The sequence below is a fragment of the Vombatus ursinus genome, unplaced genomic scaffold, assembly GCF_900497805.2.
Source record: "Vombatus ursinus unplaced genomic scaffold, bare-nosed wombat genome assembly UNPS02014812.1, whole genome shotgun sequence".
NCBI classification, from domain to species: domain Eukaryota; kingdom Metazoa; phylum Chordata; class Mammalia; order Diprotodontia; family Vombatidae; genus Vombatus; species Vombatus ursinus.
Genome location: NW_020954590.1, coordinates 92,023,571 through 92,036,284, shown reverse-complemented (window position 1 = coordinate 92,036,284; position 12,714 = coordinate 92,023,571). Strand labels below are relative to the sequence as shown.

The 12,714-nt window shown below is 37.2% G+C and overlaps 1 protein-coding gene across 2 annotated transcripts in view; it reads left to right on the top strand.

Annotated features, from left to right (window-relative positions):
* Positions 1-12,714, top strand: part of LOC114053875 (solute carrier organic anion transporter family member 5A1-like) — a 190,847-nt gene that overhangs the window by 86,685 nt on the left and 91,448 nt on the right. For both annotated transcript variants that reach the window (XM_027876984.1, XM_027876983.1), the window contains exon 4: positions 8,579-8,743. In XM_027876984.1, the coding sequence (XP_027732785.1) occupies positions 8,579-8,743 (165 nt within the window). The remainder of the gene's footprint in view (positions 1-8,578; positions 8,744-12,714) is intronic.

Genomic DNA, 12,714 nt, shown 5'->3' with positions numbered 1-12,714 from the left:
AAATAAATAAATAAATAAATAAATAAATAAATAAATAAATAAATAAAATAAAATAAAATAAAATGAAAAAAATAAATTCCTTAATCCTAAATATTTTCTTCTCTCCTTGTGGCCATATTGTCATTAAAGTTATTGAGTATCAAGAGATATTTAAACTTATTTCAAGAATCTTGGTCAGTTCTTTGTAGAAGTTCCTTATAGTGCAATAACACTTTAATACCTACATAGGTAATAGTTTGTTGCCATTATTGGACATGTGTTTTGTTTCTAGCTTTTGTTATCTCAAATAATGCTGCCAAGAATATTTTTGGACATATGAGTCTTTTCTTTCTGTTAATAACCTCCTTGGGGTATAACTAATTTTGGTAGTAGAATTTTGGGACCAAAAAATACAAACAATTCAGTAACCTTTATTGCATAATTTCAAACTGTTTTCTTAAGCCAATTTATAACTTCCACAGCAGTGAATTTGTGTGCCTGTATTTTTACAACCCTTCCTACAGTGAGTTTTCCCAAGTTAACTTCAAAAATAACACAATTTGATGTACATAGTACTAAATGTGCTACCTTAAAAAAGATCACAAACAATTGTATTATCTAATATAATTTAGTTTCTGTTTAGAGTTACTGATAAAGAAATATCAATGAATGAAAAATCAACTGCTGCTGAGTTTTTTATTTACCTTTGGAAGCTGCAAAGACTCTTTTTGGCCACTAGAGCTGACATAGAGAGTGAAACACATGATCAAATTGATATGATCAATTCTTCTAGCTACACCTTGCAAATTATGCAACACATAAGCTGTTTTAAATGTAGTGTAAAAGGGAGGTTTGATTCTGAGTGTTCTTGCTTCAGCTACATGTAGGAAGGTTAAAGCTTTCACAAGATGTTGATTGCTTTAATAGCTTATGAACTAAAAGTACCACTTAAAACATTAAGGATGCCTGATCAATTTTCTGAGAGCTGAGCTCATATCTTTGAAGCCATCACATTTTGACAGTACAGCTACCTAGAAATTCTCTAAGTTATTGCTTTTGATGACTAGAAAACTTTAGAAAATGTCCTGTCTTTATCTGTATGTGATCTTTTATGTTTACATATATTTATAATTTGAACAAAACTTTATACGCTCTTTTCTCTCTTAGACCTCTATCTCCATTTTGATTGCAGTGTAATTTAAAATCCATAGTGTTTAGTAGTGCAGGAATTTTGTAGGTCCTGGCTAAATTGAGTTAGCTACACTGAATCTGGGAGCCACATGTAAAGTGGCCATTGGAAACCCTGTGAATATGTTTGAGTAAAGGAGTTCAACCACCATCCTTTATATCTTCATCAGAAAGTATTACATGTGGCATATGTTTGACAGGAAGTATTACGTATACCTGTCCTTTACACATTTGCATCTTAAGAGAGCCCCACTGATGTAGAAAATATATCTTGTGAAGTAAGTAGGTAGAGAGTGAATATTAACAGTCTACAAGATATGATTTGAGCAACATATGGAGGATGCTTTCTTCATATTCTAAGTGTGGAGAGAACATTCAAGTTTATATCCATACTTGGACAGATGAAAAGTAACCTTGTTCAGTGTCAATTTCAAATAAACAAGCTGGTTTTGTGGCCAGGGATTGTGAAGGGTTCATTTCATAACTAAGATTGTTACTTCTATTCACTGAAGTGTGTGGGTGAGTGGCTTACGATTTTTTGGGGGGGAAAAGGTGAATATGCCCTTGTGATTGTGGGACTAAAAAATTGTCAATATGATTGTTATTATTAGTATTTCACAAATTGAGAGGTGGTATGACCTTGTAAAGAGCTGGCCTTGGAGCCAGGAAGACCTGGGTTCAAGTCTTGTCTCTGTCACATACTAGCTGTGGGCAAATCACTTAATTTTTCAGTGCAGTTCACTAATATCATGTAAGTTCCAGAGAAGGTGCTAACCTGCACTGGTAAATAAGTTCTTTACACTAATGAGGTAACTGGTCCAGTTCCAATTCCTAAGATATTATTAATACTAGTAATACTCTTTAGAAAAGCAGGGCGTGCTTGTGTCCGTATGTGTAGGAGGGTGAGGGGAGAGAAGGGCAGGAGCAGTGGCGATATTGAGCTTAAAAATCAGTGATCCTACATAATTGTCATCTTCCAAGGAGAAGAGAAGGATGGGGCTGTTAAGTGTTGGTGACCTTTGGGTGGTCCTTTATAAGAGTTTTCTTTTGTTTATTTATAACACACAGATGGAACTAGACAAAGAGAGCTACATTTAGTAAAAGGCAAAGAGATTAAATATCAACATGTTCAAAGAAATACACATCTTCACCCATATAAAGTTCATTAGACTTAGACTATAGAATAAGTGATGTATACATCTAGGTAGCTAGGTGGCACAGTGGATGGAGTGCTGAATTTGAAGTCAGATGTCCTGCATTCAAATCTAGCCTTAGCCATTTACCAGCTTTGTGACCCTGGACAAGTCACTTAACTACTTTGAGCCTTAGTTTCCTCATCTGCAAAATCTGGATAATAATAGCATCGCTTCACAGGATCGTCGTGAGGATCAAGTGAGATAATATTTATAAAGTACTTTGCATACTCTAAAGTGATATGTTTACTATAAATACTTACAGTTAGCATGTGCTTACTTTCCCCATCCTTTTAAAATATCAGAAGACTTTAAAGTTTTTAAAAATTGTTTGACCTCAAGAATCAACTATGAGATAAATAAATGAATAAATAAATGAACCTTACAATAGGAAGCCCAAGAACTTCTTTTATGCCATGTCAGATTCTGTTTTCATTCAGCTACAGTTTAGAAACAGGTACAATGCCATGTGGCCAGTTTGCACTGACTAAATATTTATGGTCTGTTATGAAATTATTGTATTACTAAAATAAAATTACTAAAATATTTTAATCCCAAATTGTTCTTAGGAATGGTAAGTTAAGAAAGGTCGAGATTTTGTCGCTTTGAAGCTACTGTTGCAGAACAAATATGCTATCTTAAATTTTTTATTGCTTTTGTTTTTACAACACCTTCATTTCAAAATATATCCTACCCTCTCCCCTCCCCAGAGAGTTATTCCTTTCAATAAAGAATAAAAAAGGAGGGAAAAAAAGCAGCTCAGCAAAATTAACCAACAAAAATCAGCTGAATCCAACAATATATGCAACGTTCTACCCCCATAACCCCTCACCTCTGAAAAGAAGGGAAAGAGATGCATTTTTCCCCTCTCTTCTTTGGGGCCAGATTGCGCTAACTTTTTACTGCTGCTTCTTCTGCTGCTACCTACTCTTTCTTCTCATTTTCCCCTCTCCTTTCTTACTCATTCCCTCTTTTTCCTTTTCTCTCCTCCCCCAACTAGCAGGTTTAATATGATTTAATAAACTAAAATAACTACACAATGGCAGAAAACATCAGTACTTCAATAGATCCCTCATTTCCTTAGAGGGGATATTGCCTCTACCAAAACAGATCATAGCTGAACTGTGCTATAATATAGTGATATTTTATCTGAGTTTCTGTGACTAAAATTTTTTATTTTCCTGGTGGCCAATCTTCTGGTGATGTCTCTTTCTACTTAGCTGAGCTGGTCTTTGGCTAGATTGTAACTCAGTGTTCAGAGCCTTTCCAGTTTGTCAGGACCTGCCAGAGATTGAATTCCACTAGGATAGCCCTCAGAAACAAGGATCACTTTTAAACCATCATGAATCATCAGAATAATAAGAAGTTGATGGAGGTATGAAAGAATAGGAGAAAGTTGTTAGAAATTAGGAAAATATTTATGGCTAATAGAATTTCCATATGATCAAGAACAAATGTATGAGCAGAAGATATATATGTATTCTATGTAGAGGCACATATCTGCCATTAGTGCATGCTCCCATCTCTTGATTTACTATTTCATTATTTTAAGTAGATAATAGTAGAATTAGAGTCATAAATAATGGGATTTCTCTCATTTCCCACCTAACGACCATCCACTCTTCTGTCATATTGCAGTACCTAAAGCATAAATCTATACTTCCCATCTCTCATCATGTTACTTCTCTTCAGTCTCATTCACATCTACTTGTTCCTTTGGTCTCCTCCTTTTGCAGTCTGCTTTTTTCTATCCATCAAACCACTCTTCTCTGCTCACTCTACTAGTCCATTCCCAGTTTCACCCCCTTCATGAAGCTTTTCCCCCCTGCTGGAAATGACCTTTCCCTCTTCTGATTTCTGATAAAACATTGTTCCTCTACTATGCATTCATTTTTTATCATATTTGTATTATAGTATTTGTGTACATGTCTTATCTTCCCTACCAGATTATAAATTCTTTGAGGGCAGGGGCCCTGTTCTTTTCATCTTTCTATCTCCCAATACCTTGCACATGGGTAGGTGCTTTAAAATGTTTGTTGATTGAATTGAAGACTTTCTCCAAATCTCACTTCAAAGAAGAATCATCTTCTAGAAGGCTTAGGTAAGGCTTTTTCCTCTCTCTCAAACTGCTTCTAGTGATGACTGTACAGTTGCTTAAGATAATTCTCCTTAACTAGATACACTCAAGAATTTCCAACTAGGAAATAAAATAGAAGGCAAAAATAGAAAGCAAAAACGAAGCATAAGGCGTAAGCAGTGGGTTCCTATTGTACCTGCATGTGTGATGTGGTCAGTGTGCCTGAAATTAGAACATGAGCACCTCAAAGGCCATGTTTTGTTACCATATATCGTTTGTATGGTACTTGGCACATTGAGGACACTAGGTAAATGTTAGCAATGATAACAACATTATGGCTTTCTTTGGGATTGTTTCTTATTGAATGTCTGTTTGCAGCCATAGGAAACTTGTTTCTCACTGTAGAAAACCTTGGCTGCTCAGAGGTTCAACTAGACCTCTTTGTGAAGGTAACTAGGATGTTTTTTTTTTTAAATCCTGAAGAATTCTCTTATTGCTTGGATGAGTTCATTACTAGAGCAAGAATTCTTACCCGTTTTTAGAGCCATGGACACCTCTGGTCGCTTGGTGAAGCTTATGGACCCCTTTTTCAGAATCGTGTTTTTAAATGCATAATATAAAATTCATAAGATTACAAATTGAAGTAATTATGTTGAAATATAGTTATTAAATATATCTATGTAAAACAAATTCCTGGACCCCTGGATAGGAACAACTGCTAGAACTTCCAAAGGCGACTGATGTATGTCCTGGGAATAACTTGGGAGAATCTGTTTTCTGCACAACACTTCCTTTTTGCTGTCTGATCGATCCTTTCCAGGGTAGAATTTATTCTGGGGCATTGTGTAGAACCATAACAAAATAGTCATCTTATTTTTTTTTCAAGCGCATTAGATCATATTTTTGTACCATAGTAGAGCCAGCAAGGAGCAGCTAGGTGGCACAGTGTCTAAAGCACTGCGTTCAAATTTGGCCTCGGACACTTACTAACTGTATGACCCTGGCAAGTCACTTAAACCCCATTTGCCTCAGTTTCCTCATTTGTAAAATGAGTTGGAGAAAGAAAGGGCAAACTACTCCAGTATCTTTGCCAAGAAAGCCCCAAATGGGGTCACAAAGAGTAGGACATGACTAATTGCCACCCCCCCCCCGCCAAGAGGCAGCATATTAGAAGTGGTTGGCAGCAGCTGGGGAGATGAGCATTAAGGAGTGAACACTGACAAACTGTGAGAGAGGAGATAGAAAGATTGTACCAAGAAGATAGGTGGCACAGTGGATAGGGTACCAGGCCTACAGTCAGAAAGACTCATCTTCCTGAGTTCAAATCTGGCCTCAGACACTGACTAGCTGTGTGACCCTGGGCAAGTCACTTAACTCTGTTTGCCTCAGTTTCCTCATCTGTAAAATGAGCCGGAGAAGAAAATGACAAACCACTCCAATATTTTTGCCAAGAAAACCCCAAATGGGGTCTTGAAGAGTCAGACACAACTGAAAATGACTGAATAATGAAAGATGCAGACTCAAAAAGCATAGCACTCTGGGGCCATTTAGTGGAGGGGAAAAGAGTTCAGTGCAGTTCAATGAGAGGCAGCTTGGTGGAGTAAAAAGAGGATTAATTGGGAATCAGAGGCCTTAGATTTGTATACTGGGACTACTAATAATTAACACTGACTTGCCTTTAGAGATAAAGCTATAATATTTGCTAAGAATTTTAAATACATGGTTTCATTTGCCCCTCTTGAGGGTGATATCACTCCTATTTTATATGTGAAGAAATTGAGGCTGAGAGATTTGCCCAATGTCATATAACTAATTGCTATCAAAAGCAGGATTTGGATTCAGCTCTTCCTGACTCCAAGCCCAGCACTCTGCCATTCAGTCTGTCATCATGCCCCTTTTGTTACTATGTGATATGGGAAAAATAATTTCTTTACTCTGGGCCTCAGTTTCTCTTACTGTTAAGTGAGGGGATTGGACCGATGGTTTCTAAGGTTTCCTCCAGGTCCAAGTTCAGTATGGCCTAGTTCAAAATTTTACTACTTCAAAGGAAAACTTGAAGCTAAATGTAAATTTGTAGACATTAAAAATGATCTTTAGCCATTCTGTTAGTGTACTTTCCTGGACATCATCTGTAAAGGATTAAATGATCTTGTTTAGATACTTTTTTAAAGAAGTGTCTGGAGCAATTGATACATACAATAAATGGTTTTTTTGTTTCCTTGAATTTTATTATATTGTTTTTGACACTATTCCTATTTTTATCCTGTAGTAAAATTTGCCTTTGTTCAGCGAATTAGATTTTAAGAATTTTTAAAAATTATTTGCATGTATTACAAAACTGGATTTTAGCATTTCAACTTAATATTAATAGCATTGTATTTTGTGTTATTTTGGTATGTTACTTCTTCACTGAGCTTTATGCCAGTGTTCTAAGTGATGCTAATATGCTTTATTCCCCGATGCAAAAAGGATATCTCTTTATAATTTATCAATTCAGATACCTTTATTCCATAAATTTATATTTAAAATATATTTTTTTCTTTGAACTTGACAAAAGAGATTGAAATTTTGTTAAGTAATTATTAATCCCCTCCCATCCCCCCACCAAAAAAACCCCTCTTATTATGAGCTAAATGGTTTCTTTATGGCCAAGAGAAAAGAGAAGGAATCATTTACCTTTGAGGCAACTTGGTCAGTTTTGAAATGAGTAGAATTTCTTCTTAAACTCAATTTATTAGTTTAGAAAGAAATTGTTCAACTGTACCTATTATCTGTAGGATATTTACATTGTAAATGTATTATCTTCTTTGAATTTTATAATAAAACTTTTATTTTTGTTGACTTCCTTTACTATGCCAAATAACTTTAATATTAATTTTAAAATGATACGTAGAAGCAAGGAGCAGCGTGGTGTAGTGGATAGAAGACCAGCCTTGGAGCAGGTGGTCTGATGGTTGGGAAGACCAAGGTACCAGTCCAACCTTCCACAGATGCCAGCCCAGTGACCTGTACAAGTCACAACCTCTCAGTATCTTAGTCAACTAATTATCTAAGACTCAAATTGCAGACTAGTTGCTGATCTGAGTCAGGAAAGGGAGTTTCTACACCAGGGAGTTCTGATGAAATTGCAAGTCTGGCCTCCCTAAAAATATATATGTTGTCTTCCTGACTTTTTAATCCTGGTGCTCTGCGAAAGAAGTTTTAAATTACGTACTTTCAAAGAGATTTATTTTTTATTAAGGACCTTGATTGCATTTATTGCATAAGATATCAAACCATCATTGACATGATTGTATATGTAAAAAATAATCCATCACAGTGTCTTATCATTGGAAGTATGAGAGACATGAGAAAAGCCATGATTGGGAAAACAAAAACACAGGCATTACCCAGTTATCTTTGACCCAGATAGGTGAACAGGTAGTAGGGAAGCATCCCCAAGCGCCAAATTCTTTCCTCCTTTCTCCATGGGGGAAACTGCCCCCCTTTAATTCAGAGCACTTGGAAAGTGATTGACTTAGAGTGCTGCCTTTCCTTATCCACATGCATAGTTGCCCTAAGATCTTTCCTCAGGATACCACTATTGAAGGAAGCTATATTCCCTAAGGAGGGGAAGCAAAAAAAGAAAAGAAGAGGGAAAGAGGTATGATCTTGCTATCTGGGGTTGGAACTCAATGAATTTTCCAAATGATGGAACAATATAGTTGGAGTAATAATACTATTATTATCCTACATTAGGCATGTTGTTGGTTGAATAGGTTTTTGTGGGCTAGCCTGGGAACTAACCACCATTTATCACATTCTTCCTATGGAAAAATGTATTTTGAATTTAGAATAATCAGCTTAGAAATACACTTTTGGAAAATAACCTGTTTGTTCATTGGAATCTTTTATGGTGATTATGGATATTTTTGAAACATTTTGTAACATTTTATTAGTCTTCTTTATCCTATTTGAGAAAAAATATCCCGCAAAGATATACCTAAAAGAAACAGTTTCCAATCAGGCATCATTTTTTTTTCTATTTTTATAAAAGCTCAGAGGTTATTGACAATTCATTTAGAAGATGATTCAAATTAGGTTAGATTTCCCATCCCTTCTTGATAACATTCATTTGTCATTTTTTTCCCTCATTTTGTAGACCTACCAAGAGCAGCTGTCAGGATCTTAAGCAACATGACATTCCTTTTTGTGAGTTTGTCATACACAGCTGAGAGTGCCATTGTCACCGCCTTTATCACCTTCATTCCCAAGTTCATCGAATCACAGTTTGGCATCCCAGCTTCCAGTGCCAGCATCTACACTGGTAAGACATTGCCATTTGGGACACCTGAAAGCATTGTCATGTTTGGTCATCAGAGAGGAGTGAGGTCAGAGGAAGTTTAGCCCAAGTTCAAAGCAATGACCTCTATCATCTTATCACCATTAAACTAAGGAGGGAGAAAGTCTGGGAACACCAGCTTGTTTCAGAAAAAAAAGAGTTGGCTTCTATGATTTTAAATGATCATTTTTTTTTTCTGCTTGAATTGAAGAATTGTCTGTTCCTCTATGTTTAAGGCTTTGTTCTTTAAAGAAAAAAAGGAGAGGGAGAGGCAGTGGCAGTGGAAAGGGGGCAAAAGACGCAGCTAGGTGATCTTCTTGTTGTTCCTCTGGGCCTGGAGTCAGGAATATTTGAGTTTGAATTTGGCCTTAGACATTTTCGAGTGGTGTGATCTTGGACAAGTCACGTAACCTCTGTTTGCCTCAGTTTCCTCATCTGTAAAATGGGGATAATAATAGCACTTGCCTCGCAGGGTTGTTTTGAGGATCAAAGGAGATGATATTTTGTAAAGTGCTTAGCACAGGGCCTGACACATGGTAAGTCCTATATAAATGTGAACTATTATTATTATTATTAGAGAGCTGCTCTCAGTGTCTGGAAGACTTGGGTTCAAGTGCTGCCTCTGCCACATATTGGCTATGTGACCTAGAGCAATTCACTTAAAGCTTTCAGTGTTCCAGGCAACTCTCTAAAATTATAAGTTATAGACAATTTGTTGTTGTTTATTTGTTTTAGTTATGTCCAACTCTTTGTCACATCATTTGGGGGTTTTCTTGGCAAAGAAAGGTTTGTCATTTCCTTTTCCAGCTCATTTTACAGATGAGGAAACTGAGGTACGTGAGATTAAGTGACTTGCCCAGTTCACACAGCTAGTAAGTGTCTGAGGTCAGATTTGAACTCAGGAAGATGAGGTTCCCCGACTCTAGGCCCAGCGCTCTGTGCACTATGGGGCCACCTAGCTGCCCACATTAGTAGAGGAAGTTTCTTCCTGGGAGTTTCCTACCACAATTAAACCATAAGATCCAATCTAAACGCCGAGGAAAGGGGATGGAACTGAAATCTTACGTAGGCCTTTTATGTAGGTTGGCATGAAACTTTAGTGTTCATGTTACAAACAACAAAATAAACTTAAGTATTTGCTTATTATGATATCAGCATTTTTCCTCATTTATTTATCATAGCATCATTAGTGTTGTCAGGGACTTCTAGGTCGTAGACTCCATCTCTTTATGTCTCAGAGGAGAAAACTGAATCATTTCTCAGTGTTAAATGACTTGTCTAAGGTCATATAGTTAGACGTCACAGAGAAGTTTGTTTTGAATCTCCGTAATAAGATATCATGTCCAGGGGCAGCTAGGTGGCACAGTGGATAGAGCACAGGCCCTGGAGTCAGGAGGACCTGAGTTCAAATCTAGCTTCAGACACTTACTAGCTGTGTAATCCTGGGCAAGTCACTTAACCCTGCTTGCCTCAGTTTCCATATCTGTAAACTGAGCTTGAGTAGGAAATGGTAAACTACTCCAGTATCTTTGCCAAGAAAACCCCCAAAAGGGGTCAACAACTAAACAATAGCAACGGCAACTTCCTGACTGCCAGGCACAGTGCTTTATCTACTGTGCCATATCTAAATGCTCTAGCAAACTCTCTAAGACTTTAAGTTTCACAGAAAAGTTCTGACCTGTAACAAAAAATAAAGAGAAGAAAAAAAAGCAATTAGGTAAAACTAATGAACATATCAACCAATCTGATGGCATGTGGAATATTTTCCACCCTGAACTCTCACCTTTATGAAGAAAGGAGGGAGATGCTTTCCAGATTGTAGAAACTATTTTTTCTCTTTTAAGCATTGCCACCCAGGGCGTCCCACTCCCTCCAATGCTATTCCCTTCCCTCCCATGCTATGCCCTTTGCTCCCACAGTGATGTTGGGTTTGCCTTCTCTCTGGCCCCAAGCTCACTGTGGAGCTGAGGCTGAATTTACACTCTCCAGCTCTGTCTCATCACAGCAATCTGCAGAGAGAGTGGCTGGAGGTAGACCTCAGTGTTGGAGGAAAATAGAAATGAAAGTTTCTACTAGGTTGGGCTTTTTTGTTGGGTGTAACTGTGGTGGTGACATGGGATATGGAGTGAGAAGAGGCCCTGTGTAGTGAGATCTGGGATACAAGGGTTGAATGATAACTTGCCTGTTGAATGCATATATCTCATTTGTCAGTGCCATGATTATGAAAGCAACAACATGCCATTCTCCAGAAATAGCTGTCTGCATTTGATTCTTGTCATGAGCTTTTTTCCATGGCTTTCCCTTCTTGCATTCATGGTATCTCCATTGCAATCTCAGCTGTATATGGCCTTCTGTTGGTACCAGTGTGCTCAAAAAAGACTGCATTTCCTTTTCCATCCCATTTATGATTTCCTTCCACAACAAAGTACAAGTGGTAATAGTCAGGGGTTATGAGATACAGTGGAAGGGGCACAGATTTGGAACCAGAGGACATGGGTTCGAATCTCTATGCCATCACTTACTGCCTGTGTGACTTCTGGGAAGTGTTTAGCCTCACTGAACTAGACTTTCCTCATTGTCAAATGAGGAAAGTGTGCTAGATGATCTATAAAGACCTTGTCAGCTCTATATCATTGACCTAGTAGTATACTGATCTGTCTGCTTTTTATATGAAGTCAAGCTGGTTCTTTCTATCTTAAGGAGGCCACAGTAACATGGTGGAGTAAGTGCTAAATGTGGATTGGGGGACCTGGGTTTGAATCCTGTCGACCTCTGTGCCTTTGGGCAAAATCAATTACTGTGACCTCTCTGAGCCTCAATTTCTTTATCTATAAAATGGAGATAATTATATTTATAGTACCTACTTCACAAGGTTGTTGCCAGGATTAAAATAATTGTTGAGTATAAAAGCGTTTCTAAACTGTTGAAGTATTATATAAATGTCATCTATTATTATTAGGTGGTACATTGGGTAATATAGGGCAGCTTGGTGGCACAGTGGATAGAGTGCTAGGCCTAGAGTCAGGGAGACCTGACTTCAAATCCAGCCTCAGACACTTAGTAGCTGTGTGACCCTGGGCAAGTCACTTAACCTTTTTTGCCTTGGTTTCCTCATCTGTAAAATCAGCTGCAGAAGAAAATGGCAACAGCTTGTAGAATGTTATATGATTAACTGAAAGTCCTTTAAAGTCCTTAACAATAGACTTAAATGAACTGCATTCGTATGTTCACATTCCAACACTTTTCTCTTTTGTTCAGTCCCATTCTGTTTACTTTGGCTTAGATGTACAATATAATTAGATGATACTTGTTCTCTTTTTTAAATAGAATTGATGACTGCAATTAGTAGGTGAGCACTCTTTCTGTCTGGGGTGGCCTGCAGAAGAAAATGGCAAAAAGACCACGTCTGGTCTTTGTGCTTTTGCACAAGAAGCTCCTATGCCCAGGATACACTTTCTATTTCCCTTTGCCAAGAAAACCCCAAATGGGGTCATGAAGAGTTGGACACTATTGTAACAACTGAACAATGAAAGTATTGGGTAAGAACTGAGGATCAGAGTCAGGAAAACTGGGCTTCAAATATCAACTCAGTCACTTACTAGCTGTGTGACCCTGGGCTGACTGTCGTCATCATCAATTTCCTCATCTATAAAATGGGAATAATAATAGCACTTACTTCACAGAGTTTTTGAGGATCAAATGACATAACACATGTACAGTGCTTGGCAAACTTTAAAGTGCTATTTAATGCTACTATCATTTTTAATTCTCCTGGATTTAAAATTTTGATGTACTTTATTCTAAATAATTATACAATTCATTTTGCTTTAGTTGTCCAACCCAAATCTCCATGTGTATTTCTACAGTAAACACAGACAAAAGAAGCTTGTAGAATGTTATGTGATTAATTGAAAGTCCTTTAAAGTCCTTAACAATAGACTTAAATGAACTGCATT